Source organism: Gobio gobio (assembly GCF_949357685.1).
Source record: "Gobio gobio genome assembly, chromosome: 2".
NCBI classification, from domain to species: domain Eukaryota; kingdom Metazoa; phylum Chordata; class Actinopteri; order Cypriniformes; family Gobionidae; genus Gobio; species Gobio gobio.
In genome coordinates this window covers 43,956,050-43,983,585 of record NC_137098.1, presented here as the reverse complement: position 1 = coordinate 43,983,585, position 27,536 = coordinate 43,956,050, and the positions used below count along the sequence as shown (strand labels likewise).

Here is a 27,536-nt window from a genome sequence, read left to right as displayed (position 1 = left end):
AAGAAAAAAAAATTATAAAATGAATAAATTTGTGGCCAAATCGTGGAAACTAAGTCTTCTAATTTTAATATCAGGTGTCAGGTAAGATACTTGTCTAGATTTCTCTGGGGGGTATTCCAGAAAGCAAGGTTAACCTACCGGCATATATACCTTGTACTCTCGGTTGATTAACCCAAACCTGGCTTATTCGAGGTATGCTGGTTCCAAAAACGTAATTGTGAGTAAGTTCAGACAACTCAGAGTATGTTAACCGTGAACAGACAAGACATTCTCAACAGAACGACAAATCGATGATTCACTATGGAAACCAACGCTAAGAAAAAGCGTGCCATTCTACTTCCTCCTCCTCTTTTGTTTAGTGGCGATTCACATAACCTACTTTGCCACCTATTTAGTGGTTGTGCAATAATTTTTTCAATCTCTTCGTTTAATAAATGATATTTATTCACTGAGAATAAGGATTATATCATTTGTTTGATGCTAATTAATTTAATGCAGATCCATGTGTGAGATGACAATAAAATAAATACAAATTTGAATTGAATTAACATTTAAACATTACTTTGTTATAATAGTGCTTTAGAATGAATATATAATATTGTATATTGTAACGTTTGAGCAGGGATGAGGAGATATGAGAATCCAAATGCAGCTTGAACATTTATTAAAGACAAATAAAATCCAAGAAGGCAAATAGGCAGGAGCACAACGACAGGAACACATACAGGAGTAACGACCGACAAACAACAATTGAAGCACTGGGGTATATATACACAAAGGGAAACAAGGTTAACAAGATAACAAGAGGGAGTGGCTAAATGGGAAACACCTGGGGAAACTAATCAACATGAAAAACTACAAAGAACTACAAAACATGACAGGGGAAAAGGCTGAGATCATGATAGTAACTACATAACACATTTAGTTATATTAATTTAACTATATTAATTATATTACACACATCTGAATACCTCATAAGCAAACTAACCCTGGAACATAACCTGCTCCGGAGGCTACTTGCATACCCTGAAAGTTACCTCCGTTTTTGGAAACGAAAGTTGAGGTATTCCGCTTACTTTTAAACATACCCAGGCATGTCACACATCCTGCTTTCTGAAATACCCCCCTGTTCACTTATGAGTTTATTATAAACAGCCAAGTTTATTTATGTAGTGTTTTTATAATAAATTAAAATTGCATGCAAGCACAGCAGATGACCTTTTGTAATGCCCACATTTGGAAAACACATCTAGAAATAAACAGAAAGAGTTATTTCCGCCGAATGAAATCAGACATGAAATGAAACCCAACCCAAATGAAATTTAGAAAACTAGTTCTGTTTGAATAGGGCTTTAGACATAGTTCACCAAAAAAAAAAAAAAAACTTGTGTTTTGGCAATAAACAAGCAGTTTTTGTGTACTTGTACCTACATAACATTTATGATATTTTGAAAAGAAAAAACATTGCTTTCTTTCTAGAAAGAGAATGGTGGGCTTATCATGGTGAACTTCTACAAAAGTTTTGTAGCATGTTCAAATATCACAAATGTGTCTATTGTGGCTGGTAAGACAAGACATAATTTTTTTTTACATTTATTAAATTTTTTTATTTTGTTTTCATTAGAAACATGTTTTGTTTTTTTAGATCATTTTGATCATATAAAGCGTGTGATTGGCGCTGAAAGCATTGGGATTGGAGCAGACTTTGATGGAGCACAAGGGCAAGTAAATCTCATCTACATCTCATCTATATTTACATTTTAGAAATATCATGCATTAAATGCACACATTCTATTGCTAATGTGCCTCTACGGAGATCCTGCTTGCAATATACTGTAGAAAACATCATAGATTTCTGCTGAATTTAAACAAAACCGTTTTACATATGCTCCACCCCTTGCTTTTCAAAGTGTTTTCAATTTTCAAATATTCAAATCCATTCCAAAGAATTCCACACATATCCCTACGAATCACAAAGAGATGCATACAGATTCAATGTGGCTTGTGCCCCTTAGCGATATGTTTGTTTGTGTTTACGTGTGCCTGTGTTTTTACAGATTCCCTCAAGGGTTGGAGGATGTCTCCAAATATCCAGCACTAATTGAGGAGCTGATATCAAGGAACTGGAGTGAGGAAGAGCTGGCTGGAGTGCTAAGACTGAACTTCCTTAGAGTGTTCCGAAAGGTTGAGAAGGTCAGTAAATAATTGATTTACTTAATAATTGAGTTAATAATATAAATAATTGAGTTTTTTTCACTGATGCCATAGAAGAACCATTTTTGGTCCCCATAAGAACCTTAAAATAACCATATTTTTTCTTAGTGTGAAGAACATTTTAATAATTTGAAGAACCCCTTTCCACTATAAAGAATCTTATGTGCAATGGAAAAAAGTTACATGGATTCCAGGTTGTTCATGGAACCATCAATACCAATAAAGAATCTTTATTTTTAAGAGTGTAGTATACTAATGTACTTAAAGGGTTCACCCAAAAATGAAAATGTCATTTATTACTCACCCTTATGCCGTTCCACACCCGTAAGACCTCCGTTCATCTTCGGAACACAAATAAAGATATTTTTGTTGAAATCCGATGGCTCAGTGAGGCCTGCATTGCCAGCAATGGCATTTCCTCTCTCAAGATCCGTTAATGTACTAAAACATTTAAATCAGTTCATGTGACATATTTAAATCAGTTCAGTTAAAAAAAATCTTAATTTGTGTTCAGAAGATGAAGATGAACTTGCGGGTGTGGAACAGCATGGGGGTGAGTAATAAATTACATTATTTTCATTTTTGGGTGAACTAAACTAGAGATACTTAAAGGGATAGTTCACCAAAAATGTAAAATTACCCCATGATTTACTGTCATAATGCTGGGATTAGCCAGGACATTTTTTAATAACTACGATTGTTTTCGTCTGAAAGAAGAATGTCATATACACCTAGATGGAAATTCTTTCCAGTTCCTTTTTATTTTTTAAACTCCTACTGCCTCTGTCCTACAAACACTCTTCCCCATTAATTTATCTGATCACTGTAAACGTAAGACCTAGATTCATTATAGCCACAGACAAAAAAACAAACTTTATATTTTCTCATCCTCCACTGTCAGCTGACCCCTTCTTAAAAATTACAGCTGTTATTGCAACACCTACTTCAAAAGAGCATTACGTCTCAAATGTGTCTCTCCTATTACCCCCTATCCCTGGTTTTCAGTGAACTGCTACAAAACTAAACAAACCAGAGTACCATGACAGAAATCATATATATCACACCTTACCATGCTCTTCTTGATAAGGTGTGATAAGGTTCCTCCTGAAGAGATTTAATCTAACTGCACTCAGTTTTGTAAGGCCCGCCCAATCGTCCCAATGACGGCTTACGATTAGCGGTGAAGGTTTCTGTGCGTTCTGTCTTTTCAGCGGGGCAAAGTAATTTAATTCCAATTTACTTTTATCTTACTCCATTTTATCATGACCTCGACTATAGGTTAGAAAGACCAATTGGCAGTGGACACCCACACACAAAAAGCAAAATATCTCTAAACTCTTAAAACCTGTTACCTTTTGCTTTACTTCTGCGAGAATGAGACCTTTGTACCAGTCACACCGAGACATTTCAAATGATAGCAAACATGTATAATACTGTATAGTACTTGTCCACATTAACCCATATAGATTTTGGGTGAATTATATAGGAGAGATGGGGAAGAAACAGTGAAGGGAAAGACATGTAAATAAAGGCAATACTTGGATGTTTAGCTCAGTGTGATGTCGTCTCGGATGGAGACGCTAAATGCACAAGAGTGAGTTCAGAATGTTAATTTCCTTTGTTGTCTAAGAAAGTCGCCATCTCCTACAGTTCTTCCAGTTTCTCCAGTCTTACCGTTTGGACTGTAACCAACACAGGGATTGTTTGAAAAAAAAAAAAAATTTTGTTGATTATTTGTTATTTTTCTCCATTAGCTTTACGTATCACTTCCACAAGCTACAGAAAACCCTGTCTTATTGTGACATTAATTTGCTTTTAGTTGTAGATTGGCATCTTTTTATATATTTGGAAATTTCAGAAACCCCTTTTTTTAATTCAACCATTCTTTTAATCCACTGAAATAAGTGACAATGTCATTCAGTGTGGTCATAGCACATTTGGAAATATGTTAAATCTCTCTCCCTCTCCCTCTCATCTTCAGGTACGTGATGATATGCTACACACTTTACCCAGCGAAGTTGAAATCCCATTTTTGGAAGCAAACAACAGCTGTCGTGTAATACTGACTAATCCAGTCAGAGTCAGCGGTAGCTATCGAAATGGAAAAGCTTCATTGATGCCTGTAAGAGCCTGGTTTATCGTACTTTTGGTCCTGTTACTGTAATCTAACATTAAAACAATTAATCATCCAGAGACAGTATACAAATCAAATGTTCTACAACACACTGCCTTGAGATTGTCTTGCCAACACTTGAATTAAATCTTAAGACAAGCAGTTGAAGTAAATTTGCTGACTGAAACTGATACTCACTTAGGCCTTTGACAGTTTTGGAAACTTATGTTTGGTAACAGTTTCTGAAGAAGACTATACTTTATAATGGTTTATTAATATGCATAGCTAGTGTAGAGATCACATTTCTGTACGCATATTTCATTTCTGAAGAAGACTATACTTTATAATGGTTTATTAATATGCATAGCTAGTGTAGAGATCACATTTCTGTACGCATATTTCATTTGTTCTGTCTGGAGTTTCTTTTTTGTGGCAGTAGCGCTAATATAAGAAATTATATAAATAATTTTATTTATTTTTTTTAAAGTTGTAATATTATTATAATAATTAATATTATTATTTGTTTCCAAAAACATTTCTCAAACACTCCTTTCTACCTCTTACCTTGGACCAGTATGTAATCCCACCTCAAACTCGCACCACTGAGCAACTTGACATGTTGAACTGCTCAAATTTAGAGATTAATCTTTTGGAATCACCAGAGAGCCATAGTGTATACTTGATGATATACTACTAGATGATAAATACTACTTTATAATACAATACGATAATACTTTATTCAATATAAATTATTATAGGAGGAAAAAATATTCATCACCTTCTGTTTTTGTTAATCCATGTGGTGTGCAGTTAAAGGCTGTCTATTTTCCAAGGTAAAAATAAGATTATACAATACAAGTAGCATATTCTGCAATTCATAGTGCACTTTATTGCAACTTTTCACATTTTTAAAAATATATTTATCTTAATACTACACATAAGTCAACTGCATGTTTCATTTGAAGTGTTTAATCTTTCTCTTCAACATGGAACACTATACAGATGTAACACTATACAACCAGTAACAAATCCTTGCCTTTATATTCCAGATATAAATGTTGTTAGTCAATAGTCTTTCATATTTTCTTCTATTTGTATAACAAATGTATATTGTCTGTATAGTTATCATGCCCTAAAATAGAATAAAGACTTTGTATCAGTATCCAAAATGTCTCCTTCTCAATGCGTACCAAAATTCAGTACATTGAAAAAAACAAATAAAACAGTTAATTTATAATCTCTTTTCTCTTAAAAACAAGTGATCAAATGCAGTTATAAATTACAAAATCTACAGAGCTATTCAAATCCAATATATTTATCCCATTTCAGCTCCTTTGGTTATTTTATAAAGCTACTTCCAATACAATGGGGAGTTTCTACAAATAAATAATAAAGACAACAAAAAAAGAAGCATTCAAATGGAAATTTAAATTCAGCATTTGCATTCTGAATGGCAGTCTTTGAATTTACTAGGAAGCACTAGATCTGTGACTTGGCCAGTGAAAGTCATGATAATCGCTTGTATTTTTGTTTTTTTCCTTGTCGTCCTAAACAGAAAAAAATGTAATGCGTGCAATTTTATATATTAAAAGGATATGTAACACATTTTTTTTTTTATTAGTCACTGTTAACTGTTGTAAAATATTTTTCTTGGTTCTGACCCAAACCATGATTTTCTCTAATTGATTGTTAGCATGCTTGAAAGTGGATGTTGCTACATCAGAGATATGTACTGGTGGCACAAGCTCAAAGATTTATGGGGGTTGTCTATTTGATGCTGCGTTCACACTGAACGCAAATAGAGCGTCTGGCCCAAGTGAGTTTCATGTTAAGTCAATGGAAAGGCGCATTGACACGCGTCTGGAGGTCCTACGGCACGATATATGCGATTTCGCCTCATTCGCGCGTCCAGTTCGCGCAAATGACGCGTATTGAGCGTCTTGTGCGATATGCGTGTTATGCCCGAGTGGTGCTTTTTGTGCATTCACGCGTTTGAAGCAAATCCGCGTCTGACGCCCGAGTTGAAAAATCGGAACTTTGGCATCAATTCGCGCCGCCTTAAAGCTACACTGTGTAACTTTTTTAGTTTATTCTTAGCTAAAAACACTTAGTTCTTTCAAAAATATATGTGCTCATTAATGTATATTTACTTCTTTCAAGTAATAAAGTATTCTCGTAAGTTTATAATATGCCATTGAAAATACATACGGGTGAGGGGTTTGAATGCGGGTATCCATGTTGTCCCTCCATCTTGAAAGTACATTAGCCAAAGAGGGACATACCCGTAAATTCAAGCTTTGCCTTTCGCGTTTTAACACTAATATTCGTGTTAATGAAACTAATATTCACTGGATGGTCATATACCTTTTCACCGCTAGATGGGGGAAAATATCACACAGTGTAGCTTTAACCAATCAGGAGCCTGCTTGCTGCTGTCACGTGGTAAAGTGACGTGATAGGAAACCCTGCATAATTTAAAAATACTACTATTGTGTCAAAAAAGGTAGTTTTAAGACTATTTCAGGTGAGAATGTAGTTGTTTAAAGCTCAAATCTGTGGTTTATTTATAAAGAGAGCGCCTATTTAAAAAAAATAATCTTGTGTTTTTGGAGTTGTTAGATCCAGGCGATCACCGGGCGCTCAGTGCTCATTAACCCCGGCGAGAGCAGCCTTTCCTCTGCTAGTCCTTCTGCCGTCTGCCGGCTCTGATGTCCTGTAGTGGTTCGTCTTGTGTTGATCTAACGGGCAATCTTCGGTGTCATGAATCTATAATTTGTTGTCTGCCAAATCGTTTTGACTGAGGGCAAAGAGAAGTTTCATAACTTTATTTTTTAAGGATATTTAAATATACATGCAGTGAAGATAATGTAGGAGTTGCCTGAACCACATTTGTGTGGCTATTAATGTTTAATATATATTTTTAATGAAAATGAAAAGAGGCAGAGTGGTGTTTTATGACATATTCTCCTGGAGCGCCTTGAACGCTCATTTATTTCACTTCAAACGCTCGATTTATACACGCGTCCAATTCGCTGTGGAATGGATTCAAAGCGTCCAACTAGACGCGGTAGACACGATTTTGACGCTCTATTCGCGTTTGGTGTGAACGCAGCATAATGTTTTACGTGAGTATTGTTTTTGCGGTAATCATCTGTTATGTGGTGTAGCAAACATGGCATAAATTAAAATGTTATGGCATGAATGTGGAATGAGTTCATTTGAAAAGGTACACATCTGAAACAGGCCATTGAAATATTTTAAGTCAAATTAATATATTGAATAGTGCTATTCAGTTTATCATTAATTATGCGTTTAGGCTGGCATATGATGTTCTGTATGCATATTCTTTATATACCACTTTTTTGACTTGCACTAAATATAGTTTACAGTAACACAGTTACAGTGGTCTATGAATTGATATTTGGCCTTTCAGGAATAGATGGTAATGACCTCACGACCTCCACCTCTCACAAGCAACACTCTTTCTAGACCCTCAGTCAACACCTCAAGAAATTCCATATCTGAAACCTATGAGTTAAAGAAACAACCTGAGAAGTATCAATAAATTCATACAATAGATAATAGGACAGTTTTGCCCAAATGAGGAATACATTCATGGTCGATTCATCCTTTCTTGTTTTTTTTGTTTTGTAAAGAAATTTTGCAAAAGAAAACATTGTATGATGGTAACTGTTGTTGGTGTTTAAGGTTGTTTTATAAGTGACAAAGTGTGTTAGTTGGGTGACAACCTTTGCTAGTGTAGTGGATGAAAGGCTTGATTTGAGACATGTTATTAAGTGTTTTCGTAGTTTTAGTGCCTTTTGAATGTAAAATGAACTGCCGTGCCAAGATTAGAAGTAAGTTACGTAGGTAACCTGGTTCCCTGAGAAGGGGAACAAGACTCTGCATCCTTGAGTTGATGCTATGGGAATGCTTTGCATGAGCCAGTGTCTGAACATGGAGAAATACATGCCAATTTTGGTTGGCTACCGCAGTCAGATGAAACCAAAGGCGTTCCGACCAGCTATAAAAGGGTGCCTAGAGAACTTATCAGCTTCAGATTGTCTGAAGGAAGGCATACAGGCATGCCAGAATTATGGAATGCAGCGTCTCATTCCTCTTCTCAGGGATCTGGGTTACATATGTAACCTGGGTGTTCCCTTTCGACTTGGAACTCAATGCTGTGTCCTTGAGTTGATGCTATGAGAACGTTAATACTATACTGAACATACTGAACAACATACTGAACAAATGTCTGCCCACTGTGCTGTGAAGTTAACTTTTTTGGCTACAGCCTAGCTTTCAAGGTACCATACAGCACACCTAGTGACCAAGAGTTCCCTTTCATTCAGTCACTACGACGTACGTTAGTGACTAACGAATGGGGGTTTCGCCTAGAAGCCAATCGCCTTAGAGGAATTTAACAGCGCCCAATGGCAGTGCCAATGCCATGGGCATGCGGATTTGCATGCGTAACTCCGGGCCAACCCCGTGGGTATATAAGGAAGTACGCTGGTAACATCGCATTATGTTTCTGCTTTGGAGTACCTCTTCACTCCTTCAAGCCTGCTAACTGAGTCTTTGTCAGCCTTCAAGACAAACAGCTTTCCAGAGGCGTTGGTGTCTACGGCGCGTTCCTGTGATCGCATACTGCCTGCCTGCTGATCTGCGCAGTGGTCCGTCTGACAGCTGGTGTGTGGTCCCTGGGCGCTTCGGCGTCTCTGCGAAGCTTCCTCTCCTAAAAGAGCTTACACGTGGCACGTCCTTTTCAGGATGTCTCGCCCGTGTACTTCTGGGTGTGGCCGGTCGTTGAGTCCTTCCGATGGGCACAATCTCTGCTTGGTATGCTTGGGCGTTCAGCATGCTCAAGCAGCGTTTGTGGAACTGCGCCCCGCGTATCTCGTTTGGCGCTCCGGAGGATGATGCGATGTCGGTCACCGCATCACAAGGTGGGCTCGAGTCCTCTGAGGATGATGACTCGGCTGTGCTGCCGCCTTCGGGCACGCCAGCATTGCCCGAGTCGGACCCAGAGCTGACAACCATGCTGTCTCGGGCAGCCGCGAGTCTCGGGATAGAGTGGAACCCTCCGCCCTGTCCTGAGCGCTCGCGGCTTGATGACTGGTTTTTGGGGGCCCGCGCTGACACCAGTCAGTCCCCGCCCCCAATACCTACCTAGCTGCATGAGGAGGTTGCGCGGTCCTGGAAGTCCCCGTTGTCTTCCCGTGACCGTTCGGCGACCTCCTCCGCCTTCTCCACCCTTGATGGGGCCGCGGCCAATGGGTACACTGGGGTCCCCCAAGTTGAACGTTCTGTTGCGATGCAACTGTGTCCGCAGAGCGCTTCAACATGGCGTGGCGACCCTAAGCACCCCTCCAAAGCCTGTCGATTCACATCAACCTTGGTGGCGAAATCGCACAGAGCTGCGGGGCAGGCTGCTGCCTCTTTGCATGCCATGGCGATCCTCCAGGTCTACCAGGCCAGGATCCTCAAGGACATGCACGAGGGTGGAGTTGATCCGGGGCTCGTGGACGAGCTGCGTGCCGCCACCGACCTCGCCCTCCGGGCGACGAAGGTGACCGCACACTCCCTGGGTCAAGTGATGTCCACAAATGTGGTCCAGGAGCGACATCTGTGGCTAAACCTGGCCGATATGCGGGACAGCAAGCGAACACGCTTCCTCGATGCCCCCATATCCCAAGCTGGCCTCTTCGGCAGAGCCGTTGAAAACTTCGCCCAACAGTTTTCAACCGCCCAGAAGCAGACTGAGGCAATCAAACACATACTGCCCCGGCGGCCAGCTGCTGCCTCTACCCAGCCGCCGGCACAGTCGCCTCAGCCTGCTCGCCGCCGAGGATGCCCTCCTAAGGCTCCCGCCCCTCCCACCCGGTCCAAGCAGCAGCCTTCACTCGGGCCGGGTCGCGGAGGAAGCCGTAGGAAGGCGTCCCAGTCCCCTCAGGCCGCCCCGCTAAACGCCAGGCCAAGCGGCGCTCCTGAGACGGACGGCTCAGGGATGGGAAATTCTTTCCAGGAGATGGTGGCAGGACCACTCCTTCCCCCGGTGGAGAATCCTTTGTTCAGCTGCTGGCCCCCGGGTCAGCAGCACCCTAATTTGGTCAAAGAAAGAATTAACACTCCCATCCCTGAGCCCCCAGAGATCGGCGATGACAGTGCGCGCCACCCACTGGTCCCGCCACTCGCATCCCTCTCTGTCGCCAGCCCCCTGGCAGAGCAGACCCCAGTGGAACGTGCGTCCTTCCCTGGTCTCCTCTGTCAGGACGCAGCCGTTAACCATGCCCCCACACCGGGATGCCCAACAGCCTCCCTTGTCTGGGCCGGTAACGCTGCATCGCTGCCCCACACCGGGTACGCATGTAGTCCGAATGACCCCGCTGGTGCAGTACCTGGGAGCCTGGCTTCAGCTTCCGGGACTGTCCCGCTGGGTCGCGAAGACCGTCAGGCGCGGCTACGCGATTCAGTTCGCGCAGGCTCCTCCCTGCTTCCGGGGAGTCCGCTTTACTATGGTCGGGGCCAATGCCCCTGTCATGCGAGCGGAGGTTGCCACCCTACTGGCGAAGGGTGCAATCGAGCCTGTCCCTCCAGCCGAGATGAAGTCCGGGTTCTACAGCCCCTACTTCATTGTACCCAAAAAGACCGGTGGGTTGAGACCGATCCTGGACCTGCACATCTTGAACCGTTACCTACACAGGCTTCCGTTCAAGATGTTGACAGCGAAACGCCTTTTCGAATGCGTTCGTCCGGACGATTGGTTTGCAGTGATCGACCTGAAGGACGCCTACTTCCATGTCTCCATCCTACCTCGACACAGACCGTTCCTACGGTTTGCTTTCGAGGGGCGGGCATATCAGTACACGGTCCTCCCATTCGGGCTATCTCTGTCCCCTCGCGTCTTTACGAAGATTGTCGAGGCAGCCCTTGCGCCTCTCCGGCAGCACGGGGTTCGCATCCTGAACTACCTCGACAACTGGCTCATAATGAGTCACTCTCGAGAGCAGGTTTGCGGACACAGAGATCTAGTGCTCCATCACTTAGCCCGTCTGGGCCTTCGGGTCAACTGGGAGAAGAGCAAACTTTGCCCCGTGCAGAGGATCTCTTTTCTCGGTATGGATATCGACTCGGTCACCATGTGCGCGCAGCTTACGAGTGAGCACGCGCAGTCTATGCTGACTTGCCTCCGTCAAATCGAGAGCAAGAGTGCGGTTCCACTGAAACAGTTTCAGAGGCTCCTGGGGCATATGGCATCTGCAGCCGCGGTAACGCCACTCGGATTGCTACATATGAGACCGCTTCAGCACTGGCTACGCGATCAAGTCCCGAGATGGGCATGGCGGTCTGACACGCTCCGGGTACAAGTGACTCGGGCCTGCTTACAGACGCTCACCCCGTGGTCGAACCTCAGTTTTCTACGGACCGGAGTGTCCTTAGAACGAGTTTCCAGGCATGTTGTTGTATCAACAGATGCCTCCTCCACGGGCTGGGGTGCCATGTGCAATGGACAAGCAGCCGCGGGCTACTGGACAGGACGCCAGTGCCTTCTGCATGTCAATTGCCTCGAGTTGCTGGCAGTACGGTTCGCCCTGCACTGCTTCCGAGCATTGCTGAGGGGTCAACATGTACTAGTCCAGACAGACAACACGGCCACAGTAGCGTACATCAACCACCAGGGCGGTCTACACTCCCGCCGTATGTCTCAACTCGCCCGCCATCTCGTTTTATGGAGTCAGAAGCACCTGAGGTCCCTTCGTGCTGTCCACATCCCGGGAGAACTGAACCGTGCAGCCGACGAGCTCTCACGGATTCAGCCACTTCCTGGAGAATGGAGACTCCATCTCCAGACGGTCCAGCTGATTTTGGGAACAGTTCGGCGACGCACAGGTAGATCTGTTTGCCTCCCACGACTCTTCCCATTGCAGCCTGTACTATTCCCTGACCGAGGGCACGCTCGGCACGGATGCACTGGCGCACAGCTGGCCGCGGGGCCTACGCTTATATGCGTTCCCCCCAGTGAGCCTTCTCGCACGGGTACTGTGCAAGATCAGGGAGGACAAGGAGCAGGTCATGTTGGTCGCCCCGTATTGGCACGGCTAGACCTGGTTCTCAGAACTGCTACTCCTTGCGACAGCCCCTCCCTGGCCTATTCCTCTGAGACCGGACCTCCTCTCTCAGAGACGGGGCACTCTATGGCACCCGCGTCCAGCGTTCTGGAAGCTCCACGTGTGGCTTCTGGACGGGACGTGGCAGGTTTGAGTGGCCTGCCACCTACGGTGGTCACCACCATCACTTCCGCTAGGGCAGAGTCTACACGACACATCTATGCGTTGAAGTGGAACCTCTTCGTCACCTGGTGCTCTTCCCGCCAAGAAGACCCCTGGAAATGCCCGATCGGGTCCGTGCTTTCATTCCTCCAAGAGGGGCTGGAGCGAAGGCTGTCTCCCTCCACCCTTAATGTGTATGTGGCTGCAATATCTGCCCATCACGACCTCTTGGGGGACAAGAAGGTAAGTCAGCACGACCTGATCATCAGGTTCCTGAGGGGGGCGAGGAGACTGAATCCTCCTCGCTCTCCTCTCGTTCCCTCTTGGGACCTCTCAGTAGTTCTAAGTGCTCTGCAGAGGCCTCCCTTTGAGCCTTTGCGGTCGGTTGATATTAAGTTCCTGTCGATGAAGACGGCACTGCTGACCGCACTGGCCTCCGTTAAGAGGGTCGAGGACCTGCAGGCATTTTCGGTTGACGAAGCGTGCCTTGAATTCGGGCCGGCTAACTCTCACGTGATCCTGAGACCCTGCCATGGATATGTGCCCAAGGTTCCTACCACCCCATTCAGAGATCAGGTGGTGAACCTGCAAGCGCTGCCTTTGGAGGAGGCAGACCCAGCCTTGGCATTGCTCTGTCCAGTACGTGCTCTCCGCGCTTACGTAGACATGACGCAGTGTTTCAGGACCTCAGACCAGCTCTTTGTCTGTTATGGTGGAGAGCGGAAGGGAAGAGCTCTATCAAAGCAGAGGTTGTCTCACTGGATAGTGGACACCATTTTTTTGGCTTACCAGCAGCAAGGTCGACCATGTCCCATGTCCCCCAAGGTCGACCCAGAGTGTGGCCTCCTCTTGGGCTCTAACGCATGGCGCCTCGCTAACAGACATCTGCAGAGCTGCAGGCTGGGTGACACCTAACACATTCGCCAGATTCTACAATCTCCGAGTGGAGCCGGTGTCCAACTATGTACTCGCCTCTACTAGTGGCCGGTAATGGACCAGGCTCAGGTGTCTTTGCTTGCTCGCCATTCCACTCCACGGACTGGATACGTGCAATATTTTCCTCAGGTGAGCTCCACGAGAGCCCTGAGCTCCTCCAGCACTGTCGACGCCGACATCAGTTCAGTCTGCCCTCTCGAGCCCAGACCCTCATGTCCAGCCAGGTGCCCCGTGTGCATGGTTCCTTAACAGGGAGGATACGATGCCATCTTCCTACCTTTTATTGGAGAGAATAACGGAATTCCACCAGCTGGGCCCAGCAACAGGATCAGAATAGGGGACTCAAGGACCCTGACCACTGCAGGGAATGTAATGCTCAAATGCTGCCGACTTAACCTTCGCCTCCCTGAACTTCTGGACCCCCGTCTCAACGGCAGTGCCAAAATGCCCAGAAGACAAGACAAGGGCATCAGGAGGAATGATTTCTTCTTTCCTTTGAGCCCTGACAGGTTAAACAAAAGATGCATTTCTGATGGGATGGTCCGCCTGCTTGGTGGCACAGAGGGCAAGGTCAGTGGTGTGGCAGAGCTCCAGGACTGCATCTAAATCTGCTAGTCATGGTTTATTTTATTTTATCCTGACAACAGACAGAAATATTCACATGCACACAAAAACGGCTTCCTCAAGACAAAGAAGCTGATAACGTTTTCTCCAGGCACCATTCTATAGCTGGTCGGTGCGCCTGTGATGTCATCTGACAGTGGTAGCCAATAAAAACCGGCTCACGCGAAGTGTTCCCATAGTTTCAACTCAAGAACACAGTGTTAAGTTCCACTGTGAAACGTAACTGCAAGAGTTTTTAAAAAGTGACCGAAATATTGAGAAATATGTCCAAGCATACTGTAATACAATACTTAATAGAGCATATCGTTCTCTGTGAAGGATACAGTTTTCATCTCCCTCTGTGTTGCGTGGAGGTCCTGGCATGTTCAGCAACACGAGTCTGGCATCATGGGATTTATTAACAATAACCTCATTCAGCTTCACAGCTGTGTGCATCCGCCGAACATTAGATTGGTCACTGTAACAAACACACACACACACACACACACACACAGACAAAGTTTTTTATTTAAACTAAGGTGAATCAGTATCTTTTGCAGATGTGTGGAATTAAAAAAAAGTACTATGGCTCTAATTAATCTAATCTGACATCAGGAGACTGCAACGCACAATCCAGACAGCAGAAAGGATTATTGGTGCCTCCCTGCCAACCCTCCAGGACCTGTACTCTTCCAGAGTGAGGAAGAGCGCAGGTAAAATCATCACAGACTCCACTCACCCTGGACACCTCCTATTTGAACTGTTACCATCAGGACGGCGACTCCGATCACTGGCCACTAGAACATCTAGGCATAGGAACAGATTCTTCCCACAGGCCATTTCCCTCTTAAACGGTCCCCCCAATATCTTCTAAACTCAGGAGATATTTATATTTATTCATACTACTCACATACTGTAAATATGTTTATAATCTGTAAATGTTTATTCTGACTAAACGTAACTGACCTAATCTTTTTTTTTTATGCTATTTTCCTATTTTTATTCTTAGAATTTGTATTACTATGTTCTTGTTGTGTTTGTATTGTATATGTGCACTGGAAGCTTCAGCACCAAGAAAAATTCCTTGTGTGTGCAAGCACACTTGGCAATAAAGCTCTTTCTGATTCTGATTCATTAGCTTTTGAGGACAATAGGCAGTGCTGCATTGAAAGTAAGCAAGCATTTACTTATTTAAAAAGGCAAATACAACAAGGAACAGGTATCAGTGATCCTCTTCTCTTTATGCGAACTAATAAATAACTAATAGGTCTACTGTTAAAAGATAACTTTAATTCAAATACTGTGTTGATAGTGTGCAAGGGTGCATTCCAGTTCGTGTTCCTGCTTGCCTACTTACGGTTTAATGCTGATTAGTTCTCTGAAGTTTTCTGGTGCATTGCTTCGGTTTCGTCTTTCTGCTTCTATTTTTTCACTTGTCCATGTCATCTGGTTTTTCTCTGGTAATACTTCGATGGTTTCTTCTTCTTCATCTGAGTATAAACTGCCCATTCTGATCAGTGAGTGTCTATCCTTCACTAGTTGGGCCTACATTGAAGAGAGATGAGACCACACTTTAAAGAGCTGCTACTGCATGTATTTGGCTTTTACCAAGACATTAAACAAGATAGGGGGTGGGGGTTTAGCCTAAATGTGGTGAATACACTTTTAATTTTGTGGACAGAAAAACAAAATACACCCAACATGTCACAAAATGCCTTTTGTCCACAAATTATTCATTTTTATAATGTATTCAGTATGCATTCTGTCCACAAAACAAGCTGTATAGATCACAAAATTATATGTTACAATAAAATACTTAACGAAAACATGTTGACTATCACCGCAAACAGAGATATATGCACCATCACATTACAGGTGTAAAAAAATCCTCATAGTTCAAAGTAAAAGAGCACAAAAGCGTGCATGCAATATCCATCAAGAAAAAAAAAACATATATATATATATATATATATATATATATATATATATATATATATATATATATATATATTTATTCAGAGGCCATAAAAAATTACAGAAGTGCTCAGTGCAAAGACAAAAAAGACAAAATCACCATAAGTCTCTAAGAAGACAGTCAACTGTTTTGTGCTTTTTTTTACTTTGATCTATGACAAATTTAGTTCACAAAATGTTATATTTGAATGACTTCTGTATTATTCTGCTTTTGGTAAAAGACTTTTAGGACAGAGCAGACATAATGAATGTGAAGGTTGTAGTACCTCTCTGTCTCTCTCTGCACTGGAGAGCCTCATTTGTTTTAGCATCTGTGACCTCTGTTCCATCATCAGTGTCCGCTCATACGTATATGCTGAGATATCACTGTCGTGCTGCAAATAAGAACATTTGACAGCATGAAATTATAATCGCTTTTTTATAATTGCTTATTATAAATGCTTTTTGTGATGGGTGGGATGAATTCATAGCGAAGAAAGTGTTCTGTATACCATCTCAACCACTTCCACCTCCGCTTCTAATCTCAGCTGGTACAGGAAGGTTGCCAGGTCCTTTTTCATCTGAATACTGTTATCGTCCATTTGAGCCACAGTGAAGATTCGCATCTTACATTTACGCCAGACCTGAATACAAGAAAACAAAATGTATATAAACAAAGCAAAACCACAAAGTCCATGACAAAAAAGTCCCACAAAAACTAACACTAAGGGGGGATAATTGCATAATTTCAATTAAACAGTTATGCACTTCCAAGAGCTTGTACAACATACAAGGTTGAATATGTAAACTTAAACTTAACATTCCAAAATATATCTATCATTACAGAATGTTATAATTAAGCATTTCATTACATTAAGGGCTTAATGTTGGTACTGATTTCATGTTTAAAACTAACTATTACTCTAACTGTTACTCAACAGTATTGTTTTTTATACAAACTGTGAGCAATTTTAACGTGCATTCGAATGATAACAGCTAATTTTAAATGAAATTGCTCATTGTTCACCTTGTGTTGTTTGAGAAGGAAAGGCAGGAGCATGAGCATTCCACCATCATGGACAATCCACCAGACGTCAATATATCCATCAGTAAAGCGCTCATGATTGCTGGGATAGAATGACACATTTTTTGGCACCATCAGAGCCAGGTGGGCAGCTGTAGTACAGCGGACTGTATCTACAGGTGAGAAAATATGAAAGGGGAGTAACATCAGCCTGTTGTGTTTCAGTGCAGACAATTACAAGTGCACATCATTCAAATAAATCTTGTTTTTACTAATAAAGGTTTTCCAAGCCCGTGGGTCTTCACTCTGTCTCCAGCCATATGGCCAACCCATAACAACTGTGTTGTGCTTCATGCCTCCCAGACCGCAGGACTGGATCAGATGTGCGATCCCCTCTCTCACTTTGGAGGTGACCACCACCTGACAAAAGCCCTTCACCCGCTCAATCTCCATCATGTTCTTTATTGCCTGGCGAAGGGTACAAACATAGTACAACCTTATAAACCTACTATAAATATCTATAGTTTCTACTTTAATATATAAATGTTATTTTTTGTTATTTTTGTGATTTCTCAGCACAGTCTTAACACAGGTTGATATGGAACTGCAAAGACACAAGACCAAATTTCTTGGCAACTACAAATATTGAATATGCTGCGAAGTTATAAAGTACATATCCACTACAGTTATCTGTATGAAGATCAGTGTGCAGTAGTGGCCAAAAGTGATGTCCGGAAGGGATAATTGACCTATCGGTAAACCCCGCCCCCCCCCTTAGTTACTGTTGGTAACTCGGACAAACAAACGGAGTTGCTATATCTTACAATGACAGCTGTCAGTGTGAAAACATTATCCCAAGATGTTTTTGGACACAGAATGTAGTGTATACCCCGTCCGAATGATGGCCAAACTTTACTGATGGTTTATCAAGTTTATTATGTCCTTTTTCACTCCAAAAAATCATCGTAAGAGCTGAACAAACAAAGCATAAGAAGTGCGCATTAACGTCTCATTCACAAACTACCTCTCTCCGTTGCATTACCATTAACATACACAGCAAATTACACAAAAACACTCATACAACTAACAGCAAAACAAACATATACAGAGAACTTCTGACTTTTCGAGGGTGCAGTTAATAACTGGTAAACTTTGTATCTGCAAAACAACTCCGATAAACTGCAAGTGTGAGCTCCCGCTTTCACTACCCGTAGACTATAATACCCATCCAAATAGAAGTCCCTCCTCAGTAAGACAGATAATGTAGACCTTAAACATATCTAAAAATAAATTAATTTACGTATAACCAGTTTAATATGGTGAGGCACTGAAATGTAGACCTTCGTGTTTTTGACCTACAGTGTTACATGACGTGAGAACAGTTAGTTATTTCGGTTTGTATGTTAGCAGGGACTTTAATCGTAACTTAACGAGAGTATGACAAAAGGAAAATTCTCTCAGGATTCCTGGAGTCAGTGTTACAGTACATCAGGCACAACATTTTAGCATTTTTGTAGCATAAACACCATCAAACTGATGAGAGCTTCGGATTTTCCAATGTTTCTCTGTGGCGCTGACACCTAAAGATGTCCGAGTTCCGGTCCCAGTGCAACTGATACTCAACTGCTATTGGCTCATCTGCGGGGAGGGGCTTACCGATAGGTCAATTGTTTTTAATGACCCTACATGTTTGATTAAAATTTTTAATAAAAATGCTGTTAAGAAGACGTTAATTCGACTGACTGATGTGGATATCTCACTTGGGAGCCCAATCACCTTCAAGTGGAAACAAAAGCCAATGGACATTGACAAGTGAAATTTGCAGTACCCCGGACACACGTGTATATAAACTTGTCTGCAACTCAATCATTCAGGCTTGTGCTGAGGAGCTGAGACGGGGGTCCTGGCCTATCAGCGGTAATCCGGGGTTGTGACAGGCGGGACGTAACATCTCTGTTCCCTCCTTCAGGGAACGAGGATTACAACAGTAACCCAGATGTTTCCTATCAGTCAATCATGTTTAGCGTTAATTGGACAGACGTTTTGTGGTCCCTATGGAAGTGCCACAACTGCTGACCCTTCCCAGCTTCCCAGAACTTTCCAAGGGCAAGGTCAATAGCTGCTGTTCCTTTCTCTTTTACCCGAACAGGGACGGAAGGACAGAACTTTCCAAGGGGAAGATCAAGTACTGAGCATCTCGAGTACTGGGCCTGGCATTGGATGCCTCTTCCGAAGGATGCTTGGCAGTTACTCCATCCAGGGTTCGCCAGGCAGGGAACTCACCTGGAGAGCAAATAGGGCACTCGTACCCAACACACGGGAAGAAACCGGCTCAACCTGGAGATTGTATAATCTTGCAATGGTGTCTGGTGTTTCCCTGCCTGGAGCTCTGCAGGTGTCTGCCAATGCCCAGGAGGAGGCAACACTCAGAGTGGAGTGAGCCCTCACCCTAAGGGGATACGGCTCACCTTGGGACTGGTAGGCCAAGACAATGGCAACGGGACAGAGCGACACAAGGGCTAGGTCTGCCTCCTCCACGCTGGGGTCTCAGGATTACGTAAGAGTTAGCCAATCCAAATTCCAGGCACGTTTCACTGACCAAAAAGGCCTGCAGGTCCCCCACCCTCTTGATAGATGTGAGCGCAGTCAGGATCACTGTCTTGAGAGACAGGATCTTAAGCTGGACTGACTGAAGCGGTTCAAATGGCGCACTTTGTAGGGCTGCAAGTACCACAGAGAGGTCCCAAGAGGGCATGAGGCGAGGATTTAGTCTCCTAGTGCCTCTTTTAGGAATCTGATGATCAGGTTGTGCTTTCCCAAAGATCTACCGTCTGCTGCATTATGATGTGCTGCAATAGCAGCAACATACACTTCGCTCCAACCTCTCTTGCAGGAAGCTGATCGGGCATTTACAGGGTTCTTCCTGACGAGAAGAACACCAATCTATGAACAGACTCCACTTCAAGGCATAAGCTTGCCTAGTAGAGGGGGCTCTGGCTTGAGTGATAGTGTCTACCGGTGCTGAGGGTCCTCTCAGTCAGGGAATAAAATAGCTGGCAATGAGATGACTCTAGAGAGGTGAACAGTTCTACCTGCACGCCCCTGAAACACCTCCATATCAGCTGGACCACCTGGGGGTGGAGTTTCCATTCTCCCGAGAGTGTGTCAGCTGCACGATTGAGCTCACCCAGAAGGTAAATGGCACGGAGCGACCTGAGCCACTGCTGCCTACAGAGAAGTTGTTGAGTTGCAACATGTGACGAGAACGCAACCCTGATGGTTGATGTACGCCATCGTCACTGTGTTGTCTGTCCGAACCAGCATATGCTTGCCCTGCAACAATGGTTGAAACCGGTACAGGGTTGCATACAGCACCCCAGCCCATTCTGGAGGCAACAACAATGTGCCTAGACACTTTCTAGGGGTACTCCGGCCCGTACAAAGGCAAGGTCTGACCACGGCCTGAAAGTGCGATGACAGATCGGTGTAATGGTCACCCAATGTGTGCCACGGTGCCATGCCCATCTTGGGGCTCGGCCGTGCAGCCAGTGCTGAAGCGGTCTCATATGCATCAATCTATTGTGTCCGTCGGCAGCAGGACAGCAATTTCCGCACTCAGGATAGGGGCATCCTTATCTTTCTTTGAGGTAAACAGGACGCCACTGGAACTGGAGGGACACCGGCCGAACTAAATCTCATAGCAGAGTCTGATCGTCTGAATGAGCCAATGAGATGGGCTAGGGAGTGCCAGTCAGGCCCTTAGACTCTGTGAAAGTGGCAGCAGTAGAACTACTACCCCTGTGGAGGGGCAGCGAGGTAGAGCACTGGGGCCCAACCTTGAAGGTATAGACCCTCATGAGTTTTTTTGTGAAAACACTCCGCTGAATGTCTCTCCAAATCAGACCGTTTTTTGTCCGCTCACCACTTAGAGAATTTAGCGGCAGCTGAGATGGGCTGTACCGCCTTCCTGCAGGCAGCTCGATGTTGTGGCCTAGGTGTAGGCTTCTGCTGGGGCTGCACCGGAGCAGATGTAGCTGCAGAGGGATGCCCTCAGCGACCGGCACGCAGAGGGGCATCCCCCAATGATCTGGTGGCAGCAGCATCCCTCCCGGGCAGGATTTGTTTGACCGCCTCCGTCTGCTTCTGTACTGCTGAGAATTGCTGGGAAAAGTCCTTGACAGTGTCCCAGAAAAGTCTGGCCTGGCCTGTCCAGTGGCAAGCACGTCAGGGAACTTACAGGCCTTGGATGGGAGGTGTGGGCGAATCTGCCAGGTGGCAGCACTGTGCAGGCGCAAATGCACCATAAATGAGCACTCCACCTGAGGGATCTGCACGTCCTTGACTCCACGTCCTTGACTGTGTTTCACTGTGTTACTACAAATAAAATAATTGACTCCAAGCATAACTATATGCAATATGCTTACAGAATCTTTAACACATTTTTAATAATATTTAAATAAATGGTAAAGATGTAAATTTTCCTAGGCCGGACATCAGTTTTGGCCACTACTGTATTTGCATCTGTAATTTAAGAGCGGGTTACAGTCAAGATGATGATAAAAGTGCATGCAAATCAGGACACTTCCTCACCTGTTCTGATGCTTGTGTTTCCCCATAGCATTCCAGGAAGTTGCCCTGTATCACAGAACCTACAATGGTTAGGCCTTTTCCCGCCTTCAGCTGTGAGGCAAAGGTAAGCATTCTAGGATACTTTACATGTAGATCCTCATCCAACTTCAGCAGAACCAGCAGCTGTGGCCTATTAACATTATTTCATTTTAATGGGATTGTAGTGTTATTATTTTTTATATATAAAAGCATTAAATAAGATAAAATTGACTGTGAAGACATTGTTACAAAATATTTATAATTTAAATAAATGTTTTTTTGTTTCAAATGTTTATTCTATTAATCAAATAATGCTGAAAAAAGTGCATCATGTTTTCCACAAACTATGAAGCAGTTTAATACTGATACTGTTACTGTCAGTACAAACACTGTTTGAGTATGCCTACAGTATACTTTTCAAACAATATCTTCCTGCTTCTTAAACATTATTTAAATACATTATTTGAAAGTGTTCCCAGGTCATTTCCAAATATGTTTTTGGAAAATATTAGCTGATAATATTTTAAATTAGAGACAACCTCCAGTTTTTGGTGTGGGGAGGTCCAGCTTCCAGACGAAGGAGTGAGTAACGGGCAGCACTAAGAGACAACCCGCGGATCCCATCCCCCCATTCTTTCTCTGCTCTGAAAGAAAAAAATTCAAGACAGAGATTGTAAACTAAAGATGGACAATTGGTGATTTCAGCTTAATTTCAGTTATCAGTTTAATGGAATGTAATTAGGAATCACTTACCCCTGATACTCAATGTACTTGTAGATCATACCAGCAATGCCCATTGCTACAATGGCATAGTACCAAGAGGAGATAAACATAAGGGCTAAACACATACTCATGCCCAGAAAAGACAGAGCCCTGAGAGAGAGAGAGAGAGAGAGAGAGAGAAAGAGAGAGAGAGAGAGAGAGAGAGAGAGAGAAGGTCACATCATAAAAAGACCTATTATTTTACTAATAGTTTACTAATTGTTTTATTAAAGGTAATTTTTAAATAATTGCAGGAAGTGAATAACGGATATCAAGGAATGAATGCCAGTGAGTTTTGTGATCACAGTTTGATTTGAATTCAAATGTGACTACAAGAGAAGTTGTCAGAACTTGCACACACAATCGAAATGCAAACTTACCAGTGGTAGTATCTAAACCGTGGTCTCCAGTTTGGCGTTCTTAAAAGTGTTTGTACTGCACACGCCAAGTTTACAAAAAGATAACACATCAGGAAAAACCTGTCAAGTGAACAATCATTATTACACACATATTAGAATAAGTGACATGTAATACATGCAATAACAATCCAGGTAAAAAAAATAAAAACATTTTGACATAAAATGAAACATGAATAAACATTTTTATTTCTGACAAGAACATGTGGCATATGTGCTGAGCCCATAAGTTGCTTTAAAAGACACTCAATATTCAGTAAAATTTTCAAATTGACTGCACTGACAATATTGTATAAGAAATAAACTTGAACTGAATTGAGCTGTCTTCTGCAGAGCTGCTTAAGCTGATTCAACTTTGTTTTAAATTGACATATTTGCAACATCAACACCATTATTGAACTGAATTGAATCAACACATAACTGACTCGAGCTGAATAATGACACTATTGTCTTTTGTAGAGCTGCTTTACAGCATAGTTAGATGACCATCACCTGTGAAAAGACAACTCAACTCCTGCAAGGACTTCAGATGACGCAGCTCTGTATCAACATGCACCCATGCTAAATTATCTATATACCCTAATCATTGTTTACAACATGTATTCTTATTTCACTATTAGCCTATTATCTGTGCCTTAGTTCATTTTTATTTTTATTAATAATACATTGTTAGCTAACTGTGTGCTTTGTATATGAACATTTCAGAAATACATAACGTGGACACCTCCTCTCCTCTCCTCTGATAACAAACCACTTTAAATTGTAATGTAGACGCATGCATTTTCTATGAAGCTGCTTTGAAACTATATGTATTGTGAAAAGCGCTATACAAATAAATGTGAATTGAATTAAATTGAATAATTAGAATTTGTCCCATATTTGACATAGTTTGCATCATTGAACGTTATTTTTCTGTTTATTAGCGTGAAGATGCTTAGAAACATCTGTATTGTATAAAATGCGATATAAATAAAAAGGTCACTTGACTTGATAAGAGGCAACTATAAAGTGATATCTAGCCTTGATTTTATCTAGATCTATTTGCAAAATGTATACTATAACATTTGATGTTCAATATATAAAAAAGTCATCTTAATATGCATTTAAATAATTTATTTTGTGTGAATTGAATCTGTGTGTTTATTTGTGGTGTGTCCTCACATGGAGAGAATAGGAGCAACCATATCCAGTGACGCAATGAGGATGCCAAGCTCTGCTATGAGTCCCGTCAGCAGTAGAGCCCACGTTGGCTCTCCGTTAGCTTTACCGTGTCCAAAAACCTGTGCATGTGCAAAAACATGGACACACAGGGATGGAAAGTATAGTCAGCTGTTGGCATCAAAATTTACATTCTAGGAACAACATTTTACATATGACATGCAAATGTTTGCTTTTATAGCTTTTGTGGTTTGGAATTCCAGAAAGGGAAGTAAATATAATCCAGAAATTCACAATACGAACATTTACAACTCACTGAAATGCATCACAACTTTGTCTTGGTTAAACTTTTAAAACACAGTATATCTACAAAATGTTTTGACCCACAGATACCACAAGACCTTAAATAATGTTTTATACTGTGTCCTCATATTGTTATTGTAATGAACAACATCAACATGGTGAAAAAAGATGTGGAGGATGTTTGTTACTTAGGTATTTTGTGATCATAAATCAGTAGATCTCTCACTCTAAGGAAAGGGATGATGTTATCTTTAGCAATGGCTTGCAGGAGGCGGGGAGCTCCGGTCAGGGACTGAAGTCCTGCACCCACTGTGGAGAAGAATGAGCCAATCACAATGACCCAAGGAGAGGGCCAAGACAGTGTGCCAACCACCAAGTATTTTCGGACAGCATCTCCAAATCTAAAAGACATTGCAAGAACACATGACACACAACTTGCTTGTTTCCATCTAAAAGTTTGTATTTGTACGCTCTAGATAGATAACTTACTTATCTCTCAGCACCACACCCTCAATACAGGCCCCAAACAGAACCACAGAGCTGAAATCTATCGAACGAGTCATGGAATGCTATGTATCGACAAATGCAAAATAAATCTGCTCACAGTTTGTATAAGAGCTTTTTTAAAAACAAAACAAAAACATACTGTTGATAAGAGTAATAGTTAGATTAATTATTTGAAACATAATATCAGTACCAACAGCAATAAAGGATACAGACAAGAGAGGTAGTTGTAATGGCCAGAATCGTCCCTATTGGTATAGACTTCTGTGCGTCTCTTAGATCTCCAGATCTATTTGATCCTGCCATAATGCCTGTCTCAGATACAGAGAGGGACAAAATACTGAAATTAAAGTTATTTTCCATCAAGTCATAGTACTTATATACATAAAGGATAGTGCACAGTCAGCTGACTATACATTGTCCAGCTTATTTCACAGCTACTCGCCAAATAAATAAATATGTGGACATTAAATAACATTTTAATTTTGGCTTAGCTCTTTCGCTTAGAAAAAATAGTGCATTATAACATGTAACTGAGTGGACTGACAGGGGACAGCATTGTCACTGGCACTATGAAATAGCGGTTTACATGAATTGCGCCTTTACTGATGCAGTCGAGTTGCCATGGCATTGACATTTCTCACTTTCACTCATGGAGATAACATGGAAAATGTGAAAAGGTGTAGTGGAGGATTTCTTTCACCTTGCTTGTGGAAAACAAACACTTTTAGCATGAATATTACCAGTATAACCAGTGGATGGCTGAAGAGGACCACACATTAACCATTTCCACTTCCGTTTATAATTATTTGTGTTTAGCTTTTGGATGTATTGTCAAATACATTTTTTTAGCTATTTTATTGTACTATTAAGAATTGCAAGAGTAGAAAAAGTCACAAAGTCTTAAAGGTAGCCTAGAAAGGCTTATTTTTAAGTTTTTTAATTGCCAATTTAAAATTTTAAATGAAAATAGCATTATGATTGTTTTCTAAAGTATGCCTTCATGGGTGTGAAGTGCTAAAATGGATGGGAAATTGCAATGGAATTTTGTCATATTAGTTTTAAAGGGGACTGAGGTGATCAAGAATTAGTGTACAGTTTACAGAGTTAATCGCAGATTTTTAGGGGGGCTAAAGCCCTCATGAAGGCCTAGTGACGCCCCTGCTATGTGTGCCAACCAAAACAAGACACATATGCAATTATATTCTGGAAATAAGCCCAAAAAATGCAACCCGCCACTGCCCAAATCTATAAGTGCGTTCTTGAAAAAACAAGCCCAACATTAATACTACAATAGTATTACAATAACTGGACAATAACTCTGCATGCTTCCCATAGTGGCCCTCGCAGACAGAATTTAAAAATATTTTACATGTAGCAAACACTTTAAATAATATTGTACCACTTGATTGCTCGATTGACCATTCAGAATCAAGTATTCAAATAAATAATAAATTAAATAAATATATTTCTTAACCAAAGAGGACATATGATTTTTACCTGTGGCAGAAGGAAAAAATATTCCCACCAAGAGGGTGAAGGAAGTGGCAATGTCAGCCGACACATAGTAGCCAAAGGTCTCCATGGAGCCATGGACATCAACAGAGGACCGACTTGCCTTTTCGAGAATCTGACCTTTCTCCATGTAATCCCCCCACATGTTTTCTGCACAAACATGCATAAAAATGTAATAAATAAATACATATAGAAAGCCACATATAATAATACATGTCAAAGAGCAAGTGCCTGGAAAAGGAAAGCCTTTTTTCATCATCTTGAAATATATGCAATAATTTTATAATCAGTTTTATTTTATTTTTTACCTAGATGACATGCTGTGGAAGTGCGTCCTTACCTTTAATGATCCCACTGGCCAGCCCAGGAATGCCCGGGATCTCTGTAACGTTGTTCTGAAGGAAGTACTCGTCACAATGTGCACTGCTGGAATTCTCAGAGCTGCAGAAGTTCTTCCAAAGCTGGCTGGGAACCGTCTCATTACCAACCAATACTGTCTTCCCACAAACATCAAACAAATCACGAACTAATGTCCGGTTTCCTAACATGCAGATCCTAAACATGGTTAAAAAAAAAAAAAAAAAAATACTGATATACTTTTACATTTTAATTTAAAATAAATGTAAATTTAAATATTACATTTTGTTTTTTGTTTATTACATATTACAGAAAGACTTACGGAAACTCAGGAGGGTGGAAGATGGATTTGACAGCTCCGGCGTAGATAGAAACAATGGAGATTATGACACAGGCCAGGAACAGGGAGGCCAATTTGTTGACATACTTGACCCCCACAAAGACTACTACAGCCATAAGGGTCAAACATATTGTGCCATACACCCGCATGTTATTCAGCATTGCACCACTCCCTGCGTGAATATCTGCAGGATGGAATATGGCAGCCTGGGGAATCAGATATTTCTGTAGATAATAAGAGTCAATGAATGATTATTTTCAGAGCTGGATCGTTTGGGGTTTTGGATCATTGTGTGTGTGTGTTGTCATAATAAAAGGAGACTGACCAGAAATATTTCAATTGCTCCAAGTATGTACATGGCAGCAGCGAAGGTTGTGCCTAAGTAAAAACAGAGACCAACTGCACCACCGAACTCAGGGCCCAGAGACCGAGATATCATGAAATAGGCCCCACCAGC

General features: G+C 42.2%; 2 protein-coding genes across 3 annotated transcripts in view; one reads left to right on the top strand and one right to left on the bottom strand.

Annotated features, from left to right (window-relative positions):
- dpep2 (dipeptidase 2) overlaps positions 1 to 15,655 on the top strand; it is a 36,326-nt gene extending 20,671 nt beyond the window's left edge. The window contains exons 8-12 of the mRNA XM_079810675.1: positions 1,480 to 1,564; positions 1,646 to 1,721; positions 2,058 to 2,193; positions 4,196 to 4,336; positions 14,755 to 15,655. Of these exons, the coding sequence (XP_079666801.1) occupies positions 1,480 to 1,564; positions 1,646 to 1,721; positions 2,058 to 2,193; positions 4,196 to 4,336; positions 14,755 to 14,856 (540 nt within the window). The 3' untranslated portion in view covers positions 14,857 to 15,655. The remainder of the gene's footprint in view (positions 1 to 1,479; positions 1,565 to 1,645; positions 1,722 to 2,057; positions 2,194 to 4,195; positions 4,337 to 14,754) is intronic.
- slc12a4 (solute carrier family 12 member 4) overlaps positions 5,047 to 27,536 on the bottom strand; it is a 31,710-nt gene continuing 9,220 nt past the window's right edge. For both annotated transcript variants that reach the window (XM_079810672.1, XM_079810673.1), the window contains exons 6-24: positions 27,405 to 27,535; positions 27,062 to 27,303; positions 26,723 to 26,937; positions 26,368 to 26,532; positions 25,080 to 25,178; positions 24,853 to 24,910; positions 24,590 to 24,764; positions 24,064 to 24,182; positions 22,867 to 22,965; positions 22,478 to 22,597; positions 22,264 to 22,368; positions 21,707 to 21,875; positions 17,389 to 17,584; positions 17,120 to 17,289; positions 16,605 to 16,736; positions 16,380 to 16,487; positions 15,497 to 15,684; positions 14,484 to 14,617; positions 5,047 to 7,848 (exon numbers count right to left, since the gene is read on the bottom strand). In XM_079810672.1, the coding sequence (XP_079666798.1) occupies positions 7,757 to 7,848; positions 14,484 to 14,617; positions 15,497 to 15,684; positions 16,380 to 16,487; positions 16,605 to 16,736; positions 17,120 to 17,289; positions 17,389 to 17,584; positions 21,707 to 21,875; positions 22,264 to 22,368; positions 22,478 to 22,597; positions 22,867 to 22,965; positions 24,064 to 24,182; positions 24,590 to 24,764; positions 24,853 to 24,910; positions 25,080 to 25,178; positions 26,368 to 26,532; positions 26,723 to 26,937; positions 27,062 to 27,303; positions 27,405 to 27,535 (2,717 nt within the window). In that variant the 3' untranslated portion in view covers positions 5,047 to 7,756. The remainder of the gene's footprint in view (positions 7,849 to 14,483; positions 14,618 to 15,496; positions 15,685 to 16,379; positions 16,488 to 16,604; positions 16,737 to 17,119; positions 17,290 to 17,388; positions 17,585 to 21,706; positions 21,876 to 22,263; positions 22,369 to 22,477; positions 22,598 to 22,866; positions 22,966 to 24,063; positions 24,183 to 24,589; positions 24,765 to 24,852; positions 24,911 to 25,079; positions 25,179 to 26,367; positions 26,533 to 26,722; positions 26,938 to 27,061; positions 27,304 to 27,404; position 27,536) is intronic.